The 21267-nt window shown below is 40.3% G+C and overlaps 1 protein-coding gene across 2 annotated transcripts in view; it reads right to left on the reverse strand.

The window, feature by feature from the left end:
• Window positions 1–21267, reverse strand: part of STIM2 (stromal interaction molecule 2) — a 166555-nt gene that overhangs the window by 82460 nt on the left and 62828 nt on the right. For both annotated transcript variants that reach the window (XM_075544457.1, XM_075544458.1), the window contains exon 2: window positions 19828–19958. In XM_075544457.1, the coding sequence (XP_075400572.1) occupies window positions 19828–19958 (131 nt within the window). The remainder of the gene's footprint in view (window positions 1–19827; window positions 19959–21267) is intronic.

The raw sequence follows: 21267 nt of genomic DNA on the forward strand, positions 1-21267 counted from the left end.
AAACAGGGTTTGCTGACCACAGAGCTGGAGCTGAGTGCCTTCTGGGCGAGATGTAAGGAGTAGTGGCACGCCTTTGGGCATTTTTTGGTAGCCCTAGTTAAAGAGTTTTGTGGCATTGTCTGAAGAAGGCAAGGCTAGGTCAAAGACTGTGGGCCAGAGAGAGGCCTGTCTTTGGGCACGGCAGAGAAGAAACTGTCCTGACTGGACAACTGTATCCTACACATTTCTCACGTAAATTGTCGCCTGTTAACTTCCCTACTAAACCCCATCATCATGAGGAGCATCTGTGAGTTCCACGTAGCCACTCCAAGGAACGATCAAGCCCAGCTGGAAAGTGGAGTGCTGTGGGGACAGCAATAAAAGAGTTCGTTGGAGGTGACAGAGAAGCTAAGTTACAAAAAAACATAACCCAAATCAACAGAAAAATCAGCCAAAGCCTGCCTTAAAATGGCACAGACTTAGTAAATAAATTAAAATAGCTATTATAATTATATTTTTATGTTTAAGAAGGCAGAGAAAAGTCTGAACATGTTCATTAGGCCCATGGAGGCACTTTTTGAATAAAATTAAAATGAGAACTACATTAAATGAGATCAGTAATAGATTAGACATGGCCAGCTGACAGAGCCTCACTCAATGCCACAGTCAATTCTGACACACAGTGACCCCAGACAGGGTTCCCCAGGCTGTCTTCACAGAAGCAAATAACCTCAGCCTTCTCCTGAGGAGCCGCTGCTGGGTCTGAAACACCAATCTGATCTAACAGCCCAATATTCACCCCACAGCACCACCAGGCTCCTGATTGAAGGAGTCCATCACTGTCACTGAGCATTCTGACTATAATGACTTTATAGGGAAGGGTAGACTGTCCTTGTGGATTTCCTAGACTGTAACTCTTTACAGGAATGAAAAACTTATCTTGCTCCCTCAGAGCAACTGGTGGGCTTCGAACTGCTGACCTTGAGTTTGCAGATCAATGAGTAACCACTGTACCTGCAGGGCTCCTAAAAGAGGGATTAGTAAGCATGAACTCAATAAGCAGTAGAAGCTATCCAAAATGAACAGTGAACTGTGGTATAATTTTAAGCAGCCTAATATATATGTAACAGAAGAATAGGGAGGGAAATGTTTGAAGAAATAAGTCTAAAATTTTTCCAAATTATAAACCCACAGATTCTAGATCAACAAATACATTTTGAAACATGAAGAAACGGAGACATATAATTCAGAAGCTTGAAATTTAGGAATAAAAAAGTGTCTTCACAGCCACCAGAGAAGAGGCAGGCGTACAGAGAAAGATAAGGAAGCCAGCCGATGTTTTCAATAAATACACACAACCCGGAGGAACATTTACGCAGATCTAAAGTAGGTGGGTGGAAGGCCCACTTTCAACTCCCATTAAAAAAAACATATTTCAAAATTAAAGCCAAGTTAAAAATTTCTTCCAGAGAGCTGAAAGCTAAAATAATCCAGCACCAGAAATCCCATAGTACTAAAAAGGTTCTGAAAATCCCTTAAGCAGAAGGAACGTAACACCAGATGAAAATCTGAATATACACCAAAAAAGGAAAGACTGGCAAAGATGTGACTATGTAGGAAAGCATTTGCACTTTGGTGCAGGTTAATGATACTCAGTAAGCTGCTGGGGGAAAGAAGAAAAGAAAAACAAATTCTCCCGATAAAGGAAGTGAAGGAAACAGCATGTTTATATACTGGTGGAACAAGATACTAATACAACCTTTTAGGAGAACAACTGTGCACATCCATTAAAATGTTAAGTGAGTGCTGCCTTTAATCCTGAACTTTCCATTTCCAGAATTTATCCTGAAGCCAACACTCCCAGACTATAGAAAAAGTTCAAGAGCTTTCATTTGCATAGTATTACTGATGATAAAAAATGTGAAGCTACTTAAAGCCCAAGGAAGCAGCAACCAAGAAATCAAACAATGTATTGCACTGAGCATATCTACTACACAATATTTCTTTTAAAGTGCTATAAAGTAAAGATATTACCTACTTTGAGGACTGACCTAAGCCAAGGTATTTTCAATTACCTCATACGCATATAAAGGAGTCCTGCTGATAGAGTGAGTTAAGCACTGGACTGCTTAACAAGGTCCACAGTTCAAACCCACCAGCCAACTACAGGGCAAAGATGAGGCTGTCTGCTCCCTTCAAGATTGAGTCATCCTGGTCCATTATTCTTGGTAAAGTAGAAGGCCAACAACAACAACAAAATAGAAGGTCGTCAACAAAATGGATTGATAGAGCAGCTACAACAATGGACTTATTCATAGCAAGGACAGGACCTAGCAATGGGTGTTTTTTTTTTTCTTTCTTTCAGTTTGACATAGGGTCTATGTGATGTGATGGCACCTACAACATTAACCTCAATTTAAAAAAGGGGGGGCAGCTTAGATGAAGTTCCTCTGACAGTTAATAAAATCTTAGTTATCAACGTGATCACTTTGAATTTTTCTTTCATGCTGATTAGAAGCTCAGTGCCTAGAATATATCTAATGCATTAAATAATAATATACTAAAGCTATTGGTAAACATTTTCATAATCTCTTTTAACTTCTAACACAAGACCGAGAAGGATTATCTGGATGAATTATATTCAATTAATATGGCCCTTCCAGCCATAATCCCTCATTTGATATGATAAACAATAATTCTGAGTTTCATACACTATAGCTGTGGTCCCATTTTGGACAGCGGTATTTGCTAACAAGTGCAAACATGAGATTGAATTCTGACCTTAGTAGAGGGTGTGACTCATATTACACTCTTTAATAATTATCTTTTATACCATTACTCAGCATGACTGTAAAGAACTATACGAGGATGTACCCCCCCAAAAAAAAACTGGAATTGCACTGGACAGAACGGCGCTTTCGTAGCACGCATTTTTCCCACTAGGAGAGCATCCATCAACTTGCTCTGAGACAGTGCACCCAATGGGGTCACCTGGGAAGGTTTCCTCTGGTGACAGTGAATTTTTTCATGAAATCCGTTTCACTCCAACCTAATTTTTTGCGATAGCCAATTCAAGAGAACAGCACGCAGCTGTGAAATTTTTTCTTCTGCTTGGGAAAAATGCCACAGAAACTGTTGTGTTGTTGAACACAGCTTCCAAAGGCAGTGTTATAGGAAACACTCAAGTGTACGAGTGTTTTTTTCCATGCAAAAAAAAGGTGAAATGTCAATTGATGACAAAATTCATTTTGGACTTCCATTGACTTCCCAGACGAAAATATCAACTCAGTGCATTTGGAGTTCGTCCCACCAGGATAGGCTGTTAATCAAGCTTTCTATTTAAAGTTTCTCAAAAGATTATAACAGCGTGTGTGACAAAAAAGGTCGCATTTATGGCAGATGGGGGACTGGGGATAGGGGACTGGTTTTGCCACCACAACAAAGCACCTGCTCACACAGCCATCTCAGTGCCCCAATTTTAGGCAAAAAACTGCACACTTCCTTGTCCCACACACCTTACTCACCTGACCTCGTCGCATTCAACTTTTTTATTTCTGTGAATGAAGAGGGACATGAAAGGACAGTGATTTGATAACACAGAAAAAATGAAGGGGAAATAAAAGGGAGGTGCTATCAGCCATCCAAACAGATGAGTTTGAAAAATGTTTACAAAAATAGAATCACAGAGGTCTGGGAGGCTGGCCCCAGCATCAAAAATTAAGTGGATTCCTGCCCCTCCCCCGAAAAGAATTTGTTTCAAAGGACAACATTGATTCTGCAGCTCCGGGAGAGGGACATATCTGATTAGAGCACACGGGAGCACATGAAGGGGCAGGAGGAGAGAGTGGAGCACAGCCTGGCCCACCAGGCCGTGAGGACGATGTTCCTGAGTAGAGCAGCCAGTCCACAGAGAGAACAACATGGCTGGCCCCACTATGAGAAATGATGCCAATCAGTGACTAAGGGTGATACAGGGGACTGCACCGGAGACACAGTGTGGGAACTGCACCTGACCTGATCCCAGCACACCGAGGCAAAGCACTGGGGGAGTGCAGCGGAACAGCAAGGGAATGGAGTGGCAAGGTCCCCAGGGAATGCTGAAAGTAGACTTTGGGGCCAGGGCATGGTGCCCCAACAGACTGGACTGGAAAATGCTCCTAAGGGCCAGCAAATGATCCTTGAACTAACTACAAGCTTTTCTTTTGTGAAGTGTTTTGTTTTGTTCTTTGTCAGTGGTTTGCTGTTGTTGTTGTTGTTGTTGTTTTATTGTCTGGTTGTATACTGTTGCTTTGTTTTCCTCTGTCTTGTTTTCGTGCATGTTATTGTCGCCACAGGTCTGTCTAAATAAGACAGGCGGGATGAACTATCTGGAGGAAAACAACGGGACCGACAGTTCTGGGGGGACTTGGGATAAGGGGAAGTGGGGGGAGGGGGGGTAAGGAAGTGGTGTTAACAAACACAGGGACAAGGGAACAACATGGGACCCAAAATGGTAGTGAGGGGGGAGTGGCAGGCCTGCTGGGGAATGATCAAGGGTAAGGTTGCGTAGAGAAGAGGTATAGCTGTAGTCCAGGTGGGGACAGAGCATGGTAGTGGGGCAGGAAGAAAGTCAAGGGAGATGGAGGAAGGAGCTGGGAGTCAAGGGGCACGTATGGAGGTCTAGACAAAGACATGTACATGCAAATATATATATGAGGATGGCGAAATAGATCTATGTATCTATATTTATAGGTTTAGTATTAAGGTGGCAGAAGGACCTTGGGCCTCCACTCAAGCACTCCCTCAATGCATGAATACTTTTATTAAATTTGCACTCTATGATGCTCACTGTCCCGACACAACTGCTGAAGCCAAAGCGGGTGAACAAGTAAATGTGGTGAAGAAAGCTGATGGTGCCCAGCTATCAAAAGAGACAGTGACTGGGGTCTTAAAAGCTTGAAGATAAACAAGCGGTCATCTAGATCAGAAGCAACAAAGCCCACATGGAAGAACACACCAACCTGTGTGATCGCGTGATCCCGAAGGGGTCAGTTATCAGGCATCAAAGAACAAAAAAATCATATCATTGGCTGCACACCTCCATGATACGATTGCCGAAGACAAACGGGTGCATAAGCAAATGTGGCGAAGAAAGCTGATGGTGCCCGGCTATCTAAAGAAATAGTGTCTAGGGTCTTAAAGGCTTGAAGGTGAACAAGCGGCCATCTAGCTCAGAAGCAATAAAGCCCACATGGAAGAAGCACACCAGCCGGTGCGATCACGAGGTGCCAAAGGGACCAGGTATAAGGCATCATGCAAAAAAAAAAAAAGAATATATATATGTGTGTGTGTGTGTATAAATATATATATATATACCATAGTGAATGAAGGGGGAAGCGCAGAGTGGAGACCCGAGGCCCAAATGTCGACCACTGGAGATCCCCTCACAGAGGGCTTTAGGAGAGGAGACGGGTCAGTCAGGGTGCGATGTAGTACCGATGAAGAACACAGCTTTCCCCCAGATCCTGGATGCTTCCTCCCCCCAACTACCATGATCCGAATTCTACCTTGCAGGACTGGATAGGGCAGAGATTGTACACTGGTGCATATGGGAGCTGGAGGCACAGGGAATCCAGGGTGGACGATACCTTCAGGACCAAGGGTGTGAGGGGCGAGGCTGGGAGAGTGGAGGGTGAGTGGGTTGGAAAGGGGGAAATGATTACAAGGATCCACATGTGACCTCCTCCCTGGGAGAGGGACAGCAGAGAAGGGGGGGAGGGAGACTCTGGATAGGGCAAGATATGACAAAATAACAATCTGTGGATTATGAAGGGCTCATGAGGGAGGGGAGAGCGGGGAGGGAGTGGGGGAAAAAAAGACGACCTGATGCAGAGGGCTTAAGTGGAGAACAAATGCTTTGAGAGTGATTAGGGCAAAGAATGTACGGATGTGCTTTATACAATTGATGTATGTATATGCATGGATTGTGATGAGTTGTATGAGCCCCTAATAAAATGTTTAAAAAAATAGAATCACAGATTTGACAAATGTAAGAAGTGTAATAGAGAGTACTTTGAAGGTGACAAGGTTGTTTTGTTTAAAAAAATTAAATACATACTTGAAAAAAATTCTAGGTTTTCTGGGGTAACCCCTCATAGACTGAAGCTGAAAGAAGGGGAAAAACTGGTTCTGGAGAGGCCTGGGGGAAAGTCTGGTTGATTAAGACTAATATGAGGCCAATGTTTCTAGAAACATCTTTCCAGAGACTCCAGGTCATATGTGCATAAATAAGAGAAAATCCAGGGGTAGAAAACAGATGATTACATTTGGGTCAAATGTGATTGTACCACGTAAATCTCACCAAGTCACCTTGTCCTGTATTCGCCTGGTAAGAAGGTGAGAAAAGGTACTGATAGGGTTTGCCTATGAGTAATAGTGAACAGGATTCCCTGAATTGCCATCCTGTTGTGTATAAGCTGAGCCCACTGAGAAGCAGAAGCTATGAGAAGCAGAAGCTATGAGATCACCAACAAGGACCAGGAGTGGAGTGTGCCCCATGGACCCAGCATCTGTACCCATCACCATGGGAGATAGTTCCTCAAATTTCATGAATTCTATGGGTCACTGGCAGTGATGCAAAGAACCTAGAAATGTGAGGGAATATGTTCGAGAGAAGGAATCAGGGGCAGGGGAATGCAAACTAGCATCTTGTAAAAGTTGGACTTTGGGAACTTTTTCAATCTCCAACTTCTTGGGATTTGTTTGGTATTGATTCTTATATAAAGAACTGTTACCACAATGGATCTCCACAGTACTGCTTGATAACTTCCAGCACAACACTAAACCAAGCACTCCTTTATATGAAGGGTAAAATCAGAGACAGCAATCCATCTGGAGGATAGCTTCAAAATCTGAAATTGTACCATCGGTGCAATCGATTATTCTATTATATACATTAATGCCATTATATTAGATGAAAAGAATGTGTAAGACATTATAATGAAGAATTATACTGTATACCCAAGAATCTCTTACATTGCACAGAGTTAGAAGCCATTTTATGTCACAGAAATGTAAAGACTATACTTAATCTGAATGGTTAAAACAAGGAGCAGTTATTCAAAATGGTTAAAATACATAAATGGTTCTTTAGTTAAAATATAAAGTAGCTGGCTCTTTTTGATAATGAGGATCCAATTACAGTGTAAAGTACTTGAAGTGAGAATATACTAACAATAAATGTGTATTATAATTAGGCCACTAGTTTTTCTAGAATCTATCATTGAATATAATTGGGTATATTATGTTTTAATCTCAATGCCTAAGGGATACTTAGAAATGCTTAAAAGAAACCTATCTATAAAATAAACTCATTTAGGAATATTTACTAAAGCAGTTTGGTATTCAACCATAGTGAATATAATAATGATCCAGCTTTTAGATGGTGAAAACTTTTTAAGATTTTGGTATATATATATATAAAAATTTCATGGACATAAAAGAATGTTGTGGGGAAATATGCATGAGCAGTAAATTGGTTAGTGAGATCTGTAGGGGGTAGATCATCAGGAACATGAAGGAAGGTACCAAGGAGACACCAGACATCGACACCAAACTGTGAACACCTGTTTAATTGAACATATATACACACATGAATGAAGAAGACAAGACTCTGATGCAAGATGAGGACATTCCAGTGGATGAAAACTCTACCAGAACTCTCCCTTAGTTAGTCCCCTAGGAACCATCCCTGACTAAGGGTTGTTAACAGTTCCTTAGCAAAGAGAACCTGGACACCAATTTCCTAACCGCTACATCCCTGGTGGTACTGCTGGATAAGCGTTGGGCTGCCAACTGCAAGGCTGGTAGTTGGAACCCACCTGCTGCTCCAAGGGAAACAGATGGGCTATTTGCTTCAGGAAAGATTTATAGCCTCTGGAACACTCCACGGGTTGTTCTGAGTCAGAATTAACCAGATAGCAGAGGTTTTGCTTGGTCATGCTTCCTTTACGTTTCTTTTAATATATGTATTATAACAAGCCACACAGTTATCACTGGAAAAAGAAAAATTTTAATTGTACTCATACTTACAACTGCAATATGGATCTCATTTCTTATATTAGCTTTGTCAGCTATCAGCTAGTGTTATACTACCTAAACCCTTTATACATAGAGCCATGAGATATAATACAGATCCATAATAAAAACCATAAACCAATTATATCAAAGGAAATTCTGGAATTACTATCTCAGAAATGTCTGAAATGAGCCCCGACCCATCCATCATTGTGTTACTATAGACCTTAATCAATCTGCAGTGGAAATGGGTAAAGAAACCAGAACCCTGGGGCTAGAAGGATACAAGCGAGTCTGGGACATCTTGTCACAATAGAAAGCGAGGACTGTATTAAAAAAGTTACTAAGGGTGAGTCCAAAGGCACCTGGTGTCAAGTGAGCTACACATCCACAGGCCAAAGTGGAGCGAGGGGAGCTTGGATCTAGTGCATGGGCAGAGGACCCCACCTATGTCAGGATCGCAGAGTTCATGGTATCAGAATAAGGATAAAGTTTAGGGATACATCAATTCCCATCTAAGAAAAACTCCCTTACCCCAATTCCAACATCTCTGATCAGTTATTAGATCATGGGATATATTTTTAAATACACCACAAACTAGAAGAAACCAACTAGCAGTGGAGAATTTAAGGAAAATCACTAACCAGTGACACTTAACATTTAACCACCAGAAAGAGGTTGCTGCTACCAAAAATGGGAAAAGGTAGATTTCAAAAAATTGAAGATCAAATATTTTTCTCTATTGGACTGTGGATACATAGGTGAATTCATTTGTCAAAATTCATCAAACTGTATGCCTAAAATCTCTGCACTTGGTTGTACACAAGTTATCTCTTTAAAAAAATTAAACCACCAAGAATTTAGAGAAATTCATTGTTCTATGATACAATCTCATTCACTGAAAAGAGTTTAGTTTTGTTTGTTTGTTTAAACTTTTTATTGTGAGTTGGGTGAAGGGTTACAGAGCACATCATCAGTTTTACATTCAACAATTTATATACATTTTGTTTCAACTCATCCAGGGCAATCCCACAATGTACCGTTGCTTACCCTATGTCCTCTCGGGGTCTCCTGTTTCCATTTGACCTTGGGATAAAGGTGGCCCTGTGACCTTAAATGGCTGGTTATTCTAATCCAGGGCTCCTGTGAGTTTAGTTTCTTTCCTGGGAAGTGACTAAGGGTCCCTGACTTGGGGGCTCCGCCAATCTCTGTCCTACCAGTAAGGCCTCGTTTCTTGGGATTTTGAATTTTATTCCACATTTTGCTTCTACTCCCCAGGACTTACAGAGATATTTATTTTAAAAGGTACTACTCAACTGTCAAAATCTTAAAGAAGGTCAATCACTGAGAGATCCCATTAATTCATCATGCTTTAAATTTTAAAAGGGTTAGTTGTTCTAGAGTAGAAGAATTTTTAAAGACTTTCATCAATAAGATGTGAGATAATAAATAAAGCCCATTTCTCTGAGCACTGAAATACTATACTGATACTCAGTGACTGGGCTTCTTAGCCAACAGAAAGAACATGAGTTCCCTACAGCACCACTCACGAAACAGGAGCCCTGGTGGCGTAGTGGTTACAAGTTGGACTGCTAACTGGAAGAAAGATGGAGCAGTATAGTCTCAGACCCCTAAGGGTCACTATGAGTTATCATCGATTGGACAGAATTAAGATTTTTAATTACCCCTGTGAGTTTCCGAAGCCTAGATTTCAAACTGCTGATCTATGTAAACACTATGCCACCAGGGCTCCTTCTGCGTAGAATCTTTCATAAGCATTGACTCTTCCAGAGTGTGTACAGTCATGTATCTCCCTGCCATCGAGTCAATTCCGACTCATAGTGACCCTACAGGACAGGGTAGACTGTCCCTTTCCAAGACCTCTTGTGAGGGCCTTCTCTTTCTCTCACAGAGTAGCCTGTGGTTTCAAACTGCTGACTTTGCAGTTAGCGGGACAACTCATAACCACCAGGGATCCCCAGAGAAAATGTAAGTTATAAAAGTCAATGAAAGGATCAATGAGTATTATTTTGTTAATACAGATTTATATAGATATATAAATCATTTTATTGGGGGCCCTTAGAGATTCTTTTAACTCTGTTCTAAAAAATAAAAGTATTACTTAATTATAAAAAAAGAAAAACAATACAAAAGTCCCTAAGTAGCTATCACAAAACAAACTCAATTTGCCTTATCGTTGGCATCTGAAAGATACCCTTTAAATTCTCCAAAGTAATAAGGGTCCTTACTTGTCTAAAACCTCCCGTACTGGAAGATTTGTGCAAGTAAGTGGGGGACTGGCCAAACTGCGAAGATCACCTGGTTAGTTAACCTGAGGAAGAGGGAATGGGAGGCACAATTCAATCAACTGTGCATATCCAATGCTTCCATCAATCATAACTATCCAATGAGACACCAATCATGATTACAATGAAGATGTTCACTGCAGCACAGGAAGTAACTTGGGACTCCCTGGTTGTTGAGAACATCTTGGTTCTGCATCCATAGGGACAACAGTTGTGTCCTCCCACCGTACTTATTCAATCTGCATGCTGAGCAACTTATCAAAGAAGCTGGAGTATATGACGAAGAATGTGACATCAGGACTTGAAGATGGCTTATTAACAACCTGCAATATGCACGTGACACAACCTTGCTTGCTGAAAGTGAGAAGGATGTAAAGCACTTGCTGATGAGGATTAAGGACTGCAGCCTTTAGTATGGATTACAACTCAACAAAAAGAAGACCAAAATCCTCATAACTACACCAATAGGTAGTATTAAGATAAAAGGTTGAAGATGTCAAGGATTTTGTCTTTCTGGATCCACGATCAATGCTCATGGAAGCAGCAATCAAGAGATCAAAAGACCTGTTGCATTAGATGCATCTGCTGTACAAGACCACTTTAGAATACTGAAAGGCAAGGATATTACATTGAGGACTAAGGTTCACATAACCCAAGCCATGGTATTTTCCAATGCCTCAGATGCATGTGAAAGTTGGACATTGAATAAGGAAGACCAAAGCAGCAGCAATGTGTTTGAATTGTGGTGCTGGAGAAGAATACTGAAAGAGCCATGGACTGCTAAGAGGACAAACAGATCTGTCTTGGACGAAGTACAGTCAGAGTGCTCATTAGAGGCAAGGATAGCAAGACTTGGTCTTACATATTTTGGACATATTATCAGGAGAGATCAGCCCACAAAGAAGAACATCATGCTTGGTAAAGTGGAGGGCAGCAAAAAAAAGGAAGGTCCTCAACATGATGGATTGACACCGTGGCTGCACCAAAGGGATCAGCTATGAGGATGATGTAAGGATGATGCAGGACAGGGGAGTGTTGTGTATAGGGTGACCCTGGGTTAAAACCAACTCAAGGGCAACTAACCAGGGACAATGGAAGCTCTGTGCTGGGACTCCTCCAAACCTAGCCCGATGTGCCTCTATTTCTGTCCTTTCTGGTTATACAGAGAAGCCTGTGAATGCCTCAACTCAACAGCTTTCCTCAGTTTTCCTCATTAGTTTCGGTGGGGAACAACTCTTTTCAGAAGCAAACTTAAGTCTTTTGTCTGAAACTGATGTTTGTCATTATTTTCCCACCTCTGATGGTGTGGGACTTAAGCACTGTTCTATCTATCACTCATTTCAGTGAACAGAAAATAGTTGAATATTCCTTCTCTGATAGGCTCCTACCTTACACTGGTTCCCATTTCTGCAGGTTTTACTGTAATCCATTGGTAGCTCTAAGTTACTGTTCATGAATTCTGTGAGTCCTTCCAGGGATTGATCAGTTCCACCAGGACCATGAGAGTTCACAGGAGCTGGCATCTGCCTAACTGGTAGCTTTGGTTGTCTGAGTGGAGGGAAATGTGGATGCCTGACTTTGAAACCAATGTACCCCAGACCAAGATACAGGAGGCTGGGAGAGAGAAAGTGCTCCTTGGGCAGCTAGCAAAGAAGCCGGAGCTGGGGAAGGGAAGGAGTGGATGCACTTCCGATTTTGAATTAAATTCAGGCTGATCTTTAGCAGGACGTTAACAATCAAGGTGGGGCATATACACATGGTCCCTTGCTTGACATAGTGTCACTGCCCAAGAAAAGATGAGGCTTTATACACTAGCAAAGATTTTCAGTCTAGGAAACTCACAGGTACAGTTCTATCTGATCCTATAGGGTCGCTGTGAGTCAGCATCGACTCAAAGGCAGTGAGTTGAAGTACAATTTTAAAAGACTCAGGGTGCTAAACTACACTGAAATAGATCCAATTTTACTAATAGCACAGGCCGCCCTGGTGGGGTAAGTTGGTGACTCACTGCGCTGACAACTGTCACCAGTCCCTCCTCGAGACAAATGAGGCCATCAACTCCCAGAAAGATGTCCCGGCTTGGAAACCTTAAGAACAGTTGTACTACAGTGCAGTGGATTTTATGAATAGCACAATACTTAGAAGACCAAATTAATAGCAACTGAGTGAAGGAGTAAGACAGATATAAGTGAGTAAGGTAGACATCAGGCTGAGATAAACTCCTGTATGTCTGGGGCAAACGCCTTTACACCTGCTATACTGGTATAATTACTAATAACACTCTTTTTCATTCTCAAAAGTATCCCAGTTTGAAATGAGAAATTGTATGGTCACCATACCTGGTGGCACAACTATTAAGCTCCTGACTTCTGACCAAAAGGTTGGTGGTTCGAACCCAACCAGTAGCTGGTCATCTGCTTCTGTAACAATTCCAGCCCAAAAAAAAAGCCTCAATGGAGCAATTCCACCTGCTGCTTGGGATGGCTTTAAGTAGGAACTGACTTTACAGCACCCGGCAATAATCACCACCACCTACAATCACAGGCAAATAGTGTTCACGTAGAAATACAATTTAATCCATTCATGTGAAATGGGAATAAGTAGGTTCTGTACGGACCCAAACTGAAGAGATCTTTGAGCAGATGAGCCAATATATGCAGTATGCTAAATGCTCCAAAAAAAAAAAAAGGCACCATTCTAGAAAGGCAATGCCATGCTCTGTGCTTTTGAGCGTGGCCGGAAAGGAGGAGGAGGCGAGCAGGACTGGCAGTACCAGCAAGCTGAAGAGGAGACGTGCAGCTGCACGGGCCTGACGAACACTCCTACTACTCTGCTCCCTCCCAGGCTGGAAAAATTCTATCTGAACTTCTTGCTAAGGTGAATTAAGAATAAGTAGAATGGGACTGAGAAGCTACTTTTTAAATGAAAATATAGAGTTTTCATTAGCTATTTGTTAATCACAGCCTGACTAACAGAAGTGAAATAATTGAGGGGACTGAAAAGCAAAAAAGATTGACTGGTTCAAAGAGAGATTGTGATAACTCAGAAACATGAACATTTCAACCCTTCATGAAGCTGCATTGTGATTCAGAGTTTTTATACATAGACATCACAGCCCAGACCATTCATTCCCAACTTATAAACAGGGCGGACTTAACAAGACCTGTCATGTGAAAAAACCTTTCCAAAGGAATGATGTAATAAGTATGTGCTGTGTTTACATTTCCAGTTCACCAGAAAAGCCTGTTTGATCCACAGCTCGTTGAACTATCTACTCCAAGCACCACTGGACTAGATAGTTCAACTAGATGTAGCTCAAACAGCATCAAGAAGAGGGAAGCTTCCAAGTAGAGTTTGGGGGTAGAGGCAAGACTGACTGGATGGTGGAAAGAGTGAAGTAAAAAACAAGGTAAACAGATGTACAACTCGACATTCTCTGGAAGAATCAACTCTTATTAAATATCACAAACAGAAAGATAAGTCAGCAGCTGGCAAATGAATGGGGAAAGCAAGATATGCGGAAGTCCAAAGTAGGGCTACCACAATGGTTAAGACAAGAGATAAAGCTCGATGCTCAACTGGGCAAAGCACCCCTTGCATTAGCACAAGTTGTGTTCTAGGAATTACGCTGAAATCATCTTTTTCTTAAGATGTCTATGTCACTAATTTATTTTTTAAATGATTTTAACCATTCTACAGAACCACTTTTATCACAAGTAATGGATCCTCTCCCTCAAAAAATACAGAAGTAACCCTGTTTTAACGTAACTGTATGTCCATGATTCCCTGTGGAAGATACAAAGGCATATTTAAGGTAGACGTACGCAACACTGAAATCCATAAAGTACAATGGCTTTCGCAAGCACAGCAGCCAAATACAAATATTGCAGCTGAGATTCTATAAATTTATAGCACAAAACCAATTATTATGGCTTTATGATGGTAAAAAGAATCAGTTGTGACCCATTTTTAAATTGACACAGTTATGAGAAAATTAACTTTGTAACTATATGCTATATTCATAAGTGAACGATATAAAGGAGTTCCAGCAATTAGTAACCCTGGTGATTTCCTCTGCTGATGTTAGGAGCCGCGCAGTTGGTCCCCCCTCATAGCAAACCTATGCACACAGAACAAAACCTGGGCAGACTCGCACCATCCTCACAACTGCTGCTTGTCTGAGTAGTCCATGGCCCACAAGATTAATAACTAGGAGGTGAAAACAGACAGTCATGCATGTCGTCGCGAAGTCCAAAAACATTGCTATTCTCAAAGAGCAATCTTTTTCATGTAGATATTCAACCTCATTGTTCACACAACCCTGTAAAACTCCAAAGGGCATTTTGCACTCACAACATAGCTTACAGACAAGGAGCCCAACAGGCAAACGTGCCTCATGCTTGCAGTGCTAATGAGCACATGGTGAGGGAGTTTGCACTCCTGATAATGCCATAGAATTGTGCTGTGTGTATACCCTCGTCGAAAATACAAGATATTATTTAAAAAGAAAAACAATGTCATGCAGTACTTCTTATATTATCATTTTAAGAAGCACAGAGATTGTCCTCGGTCTTTAAATGTTAAAGTTCAATGATCACTGACATCTTTCCAAGCTCTACTTCTAAAACATAAGCTTTCAGTTCTAGCTTTTATTACAAAATGCTTGGAATGCCACTGAAACTCAGACTTTCGATAAGCCTTCTATTGCAGCAGAAATCACCCAGCCATGCATGCCTAATCTGGTGCAGTGATAATGACAGCACTTTAAACATGTGATCATTAAGTATCTGGTGATGAGGTAAAAATGGTAAAATAAATAAATAAATAAATAACGTGTAATTCTGAGAACCATTATGCAATCAAATACATTCAAATAAGCTGTCAAATACCTGCATAAGCTCACTCTACACCCTTTCTGTCCATATAGCACCTAGAGAATTTTGACTGATCTTTCCTTTGCTCATATTTTTCATTGTTAAGGAAAATGTAAATTCTAAGCCCTTTTCCAATTTAAAAATTTTTGCAGTGGGTACATTTTGGTAAAAATTTATAATAGCACCTATGTAAATGCTTTTGGCAACTAATAACATGTTTTTATTATATAATTTTTAAGTAAGCCATCTAGTTTTTATTTTAAGCTCAATTTTAACCAACCTCCATAGTTACTTTGTAATTTCTGAAACAGCAGCTGTCTAAAATTACTCTAGCTTCAAAAGATAAAACTGTACTCTAAATTTTCCCAAATATTTTAAAACACCAAAACTCTTAATCAGCCATTATCTGTTCCCTCAATCCCACCTCTCTCCCAGCCAAGGATTAACTATAATTGTTTATTAGCCTAAGACTTAAAATAACTACCATTAGATCCTAGTAACTATCAAAAGCAAAGAAGTACAGCAACCTCAATGTTTAATTAGTTAAAAGTCAGATTTACTGCTATGCCTTTTAGCACAGTACTGAGAGCACCTGCTGATGAAGATCAAAGAAGACAGCTTTCAGTGTGGATTACACCTCAATAGAAAGAAATTAAAAACCCTCACACAATCAGATCAATAATCAACACATGATAAAAGCAGGAAATACTGAAACTGTCAAGATACCATTTTAGTTAGATCCAGTCAACACTCACAGAAGCAGCAGTTAAGAAATTACCTATAAAGGAACCCCTTAGACAACAGCCACTAAAACATCCTTCAAACATCAGAAGGCAAGGAGAGGCAAGAAAGATGAGTAGACAGAAGCAGGGGCCTGGGAAGGAAGTGGGAAGAGTGCTATTACATTGTAAGGACTGTCACACACACAAAAATTAGTACAAATTGTTGAGTGGCACCTCCCACAAACCACAAAAAAAAAAAGGTTTTGGTTATAATTAAAAAGCAAATGACATTTTATTTTCTTGGGAAAATCCCCAAGAGACCTCTTTCAACTACTTAAAATCAAAGATGTCACTTTGAGAACTAAGAGGTGTCTGGTCCAAGTCACAGAATTTTTAATCGCCTCACAAGCATTTGAAAGCTAGACAATGAAGAAATTAAAAAGGAAAAGAATGTGTATATTTGAATTATGGCATTGGTGAAGAATATTCTGTCTTGGAAGCACAGCCAGATGCTCGTTAGAAGTGAGGATGGAGAGATTTTGTCCCTCTCATTGTGGAAATGTTACAAAGGACCAGTCCTGGTTAAGAACATCATGCTAGGTAACGTTCAGGGTTAGAGAAAATGAGGAAGACCTTCAACTGAATTGGACTGATACAGTAGCTGCCAACAATGGGCTCATATACAGCAACAATTGTTAGAATGTTGGAACCAACGCAAGGGCATCTAATAACAACAAAGTTTAATGTTAAAAATCTCCAATTTAATTGCTGCTAACAATGATAAAACTGTACAAGTCATCTATCTACTAACTACTACCCACCTTTAGAGTTGACAAGGTAATTGCTTGAGAAGAGTTAACACTATCTTACTGTACATAAGCAAGAAAGTATACAACAATAATTTCTCAAATCTATTTAGGCTAGAGAATAATTTATTACCACAAAGAGTATAAACATGCTAACAAATTCTATGTATGCCATGATTTAATCAGTATTCAAATTCTCAAATATTTATCCAACTACACTCATTGCCACTGAATGAATTGTGGCCTACAGCAATGCTGTGGACAGGCTAGAACTGCTCCTGTGGACTTCCGAGGCTGTTTATCTGCACTGGAGCAGAAAACCTCATCTTTACCCCACTGAGCAACTAGTGATTTCAAACTGCTGGCCTCGCAGTTTGCGGACTAATCAGGGCTCCTTAAATATCTGTATTGGCAAGTTCAATAAACCATTTTAAAATCTTAGGAAGGATTATAAAGAAAAGTTAATCTATACTAAGTCAGATTGTGCTGACTGAAAAATAATGCATAGCTTGATTTTATGTGTGTTCAAGTGTGAACTGACAGAGAGCACAGAGAGTGAGAGAGAAGACAATGATGTTTGTAGAGTGAATTATATGGTCAATGAAATGATTTTAAAATTAAATTAAAAAAATTTTAAACAAGTAAAATGAGTGACAATAAGTAATAACAGTTTACACTGGTTTTCACTAACAGTAAAATTGTTGATAATTGACTTATTTCATGTCATCTACTCTTCCCTATGACTAACAACTTCAAGAAAGTTTCTTTAATTGCAAGATAAGACCATTGTATAGTGTGTAGTTCTAGAAATGAGTGGAAATAAATTGGCCTCTTTAGAACACAAAGCCAGGGTGTTCCAATATCACTATCACTGAACTCTAGCCAAGCAGAGACTATCTTAGTAAGCCAAAACCACGAATGCAAACATTAAAATAAGGCTGGAGAATTAATATGTGGTCTATTAAGAAAATAAAGATCACTACAAATTTCTTAGCTAGAGACAAACTTCCAAAGTGAAAGCCATGAGGGCTTGGAGGGAAATTTTCAAAAGCAGTCAACTAGAGATAAAAATCTGAATAAAAGAAAGCAAGCAAATAGCTAAAGCAGAGAAAAAAGCCATGAGAGAGAAAGAGAAAGGAAGTCCATCATAAGAACATGGATTTTTAGCACTCAGCAATCTACAGCCTAGGTGCCCAAACTGGGCCCCCTCGCTGTGTCTTCAAAAAGTTTGCTTAGAACAGAGTCACGCCATTACTGAGTTCACATGCTGGCGATGGAAGCGTCTCACTCTGGAGGCAGAGTGAAGCAGGTACAGCAAGGACTGTAAGGCCTGCAAAACCTAGACAATATTTACTATGTGGTCCTTTTCCAGAAAACCCTCCAATCCTGACGCAGGAAAAATGAAAACTAATGGAAGACATCTCCAGAAATGCCACTGACCAGCAAAGGTTGCAAAACAGGAGAACTGGAGCTCGGTCTTGGAGAGATGGAATTCATAACGAAGATAAGAGTGAAAATGTAAAGCAGAGAGTAATACATGTAGGTCAGGATTCTGGCTGGATTAGAGATGGAGGAGGAGGAGGAAACTGAAAATGAATGAGCATTTTCAAAATAAATATATCATACAGCAGGTCAAAAACTCACTGCTAGATTAACAGCATAATCAAGTACCAATTTCACTGGAGCATGTCACTGATAAATAACATTAGTTAATAGTACAGAGTATAACACAGTGCAGTATCATAGATGAAAAGCTTTCCAACAGTCACAAATACACAAAGAGATTGAAAAGGCCTGAAAAAAGACTCAAGAATTTGGTTAAAAGGAGATCATTGCCAAGTAAAGAAAAAAACTTCAATGGAAAAAATAAAGGGGAAACGACGCCGGGTGGGAGAATGGGAATGCTTAAGGAATGAAGAGAATAGGTTCAGCTAATTCTTACATAGTGGCCTCCAATACAGCGCTTCTCTAGTACCCTGTCCTCGTATCTCCCAAACAGACTTTGAGCTTGGCCAAGTGATTGTCTTCAGCCAATTTGATATGAGCAAGTATGTGAGCAGAGGCATGTGAGTTAGTTAAAGATTATTGTGCCAACCTGGCTGATAAACGCATGTGGGGTTAACTGAAGAGCAAAGAGATAAATGGCTCGGTGAGACTCGCCTTTCTAGTTCTCGGGTCTCTTGCTTTCTGATGGTCGGACCAGGGTGCAGCTGCCTTAGCCAGTTCCCTGCTTCAGCTGGCAAGGATCACTTCCTGCAACACATCCCCAAGGCGACGCCACATGGACCTACCCAGATGCAGCCCTGGGTGCTGGAGCAGCCGTGTGGAGACCCCTGCCAGCGCTGAGATGCTTACATGTTCACTGATTCGGCTTTCCTCCTGCAGTCGGTATCACTGCGTGTGTTTTGTGAGATGGAGGAGGACTTTGTGGATTGGTGTCGGACATATGGCTTAATGTTGGACCTGTGGGTTTGGGAAGCACTGGGTTGGGATGTTTTCTTGATGTGAACTTACTCTTTATATAAAACTCTCTCTTATGCATGAGTTTCTGTGGATTTGTTTCTCTAAAGACCCAGACTAACACATGAGACGCACTTGCACAGGGGAACTTGTCTTCTTGTAGAACTACTTGGAAGCTACCCATGCTGCTCTAAGAGTTTAAGCTGCATGCCTTGAAGAGGAAAGGTTCTGTAGAGAGGCTGTCAGATGAGAGTCTACCTTAAATACCCTAGCTCCCAAGTGCAGAACAGAAAAACTGTCCAGCTTAACCAACCAACCCACAGAATGGGAGAAATAAAAAACAGCTGTCACTTTTGTAAAACAGCAATAGATAATTAATTCAGTCAGAATAGGATATGAGTTTGGAAGAATTCAATAACATGGACAAGGATTCTTTAAAAACTTTAAAAGGTATGAAAAACAGCAAAACTATGAAAATAGAGACTATGATGAAAATATAGTAAGAAAAATTCAAAATGCTAAAGGTGAAGGAGATGAGTCATATGGAAAAAATGTTTCAGGACAAAAAACTCAGTCATCATGAGACTCTTAAAGAGAACATCAAGGAGAAAGGTCTTCCACCTACTTCATCACTTTCATCAACTTCAATCCCACCATCTTTGTCGTCGTCCATTTGTTTATGAATTGTTTGAAGAGCTTCCAGACTAAATCGATCTTCTTCTGTAAAGCATGGTGGACTCAGGGACATGCAGGGATCTGAAATAGAACAGAGAGCAGTTACTAACTGGCCACATCAAAACAGGCTATCATTACAGAGCATAATGGCAAGGAAATCCAACAAAATTAATTTCAGATGAAATAAAAACTAAGAGGTTTTTAAATGTCTAGCAGAGTATTTGTCACATCAAGAGTAGAATTTATTATCACAATTGATAGGAAATAAAGGATCCAACTTACTTATGGAGTCATAGCAATACTAACTATAGATAGATAGATAGATAGATAGATAGATAGATAGATAGATAGATAGATAGATAGATAGATAGATAAACTTCACTGCCATTGAATCAATTCTGACTCATAACAACCCTACAGGGCAGAGTAGAACTTCCCCTGTAGGTTTCCAGGACTTTAAATCTTTAAGGGAGCAGAAAGCACCATCTTTCTCTGGCAGATCAGCTGGTGGTTTCGAGTCACTAACCTTGCAGTTAACAGTCCACTGCGTAATCCACTATGCCACCAGAGATCCTTACACTAAAATCAAGTTGCCACAGTATTCCACATCTTTAACCACTTGCTTAGTATGTACCCATATTTATTCAATATCTCCCCTTAAAAAACATATGATCCTGATCCTCCCGAGGAGAAGGGTGGGGGAACTATTAACAACAAGTACAGCACGTTATAGTATCTATAATATGATTTGATTAAAATGTGAATTCTAAGAAAGTTTCACAAAGAATACAAGAAATGGAAATGGATAACATTCACATGAACATTGAAACATTTTTTTCCTTTTCTATTGAAGAGAATCCAAGTACACAAAGAATCCAAAATCAAACGGTGACTTTTTTTATTAATACTTAACATCTCAGATTCGATTAAAAAAAATAAAAGAACTGACTGATTTGTGACCTTACCCCTCAGGTTTTCCTTAGTATGCATGTTGGTTAGACCTTCCATTGCCGAAAAAGTTCTAAAGAGAAATGTGACTCCTCACATTCAGTTAGCCAAAAACTAGTCATTCAAAAAGGTGTTTCAGCGATGAAAATCAAATTGATGAAAATTACCTCTTATTGACCCAACAGCCTACACACCCACACTGGAAAGTTCTGCCAACTCTTTACCCACACCCATCATCTGCCTGGCTGGCTGACTAACAAGTTCCAGGAATTTACTGTACTAGGTCACTAATACAAAGTCCCTTTAAAATGCAATCAGAACACATGCATTTATTGTAGATAACAGAAGGTAATCATAACTTGGTTAGCTATTCAACAATAGTTAAAAATTTATTACACTGCTCTGGCCTTATTGTGAATTAACTGACTGCAGACAATTCACT

The sequence above is a fragment of the Tenrec ecaudatus genome, chromosome 3 (assembly GCF_050624435.1).
Source record: "Tenrec ecaudatus isolate mTenEca1 chromosome 3, mTenEca1.hap1, whole genome shotgun sequence".
Classification (NCBI taxonomy): Eukaryota; Metazoa; Chordata; class Mammalia; order Afrosoricida; family Tenrecidae; genus Tenrec; species Tenrec ecaudatus.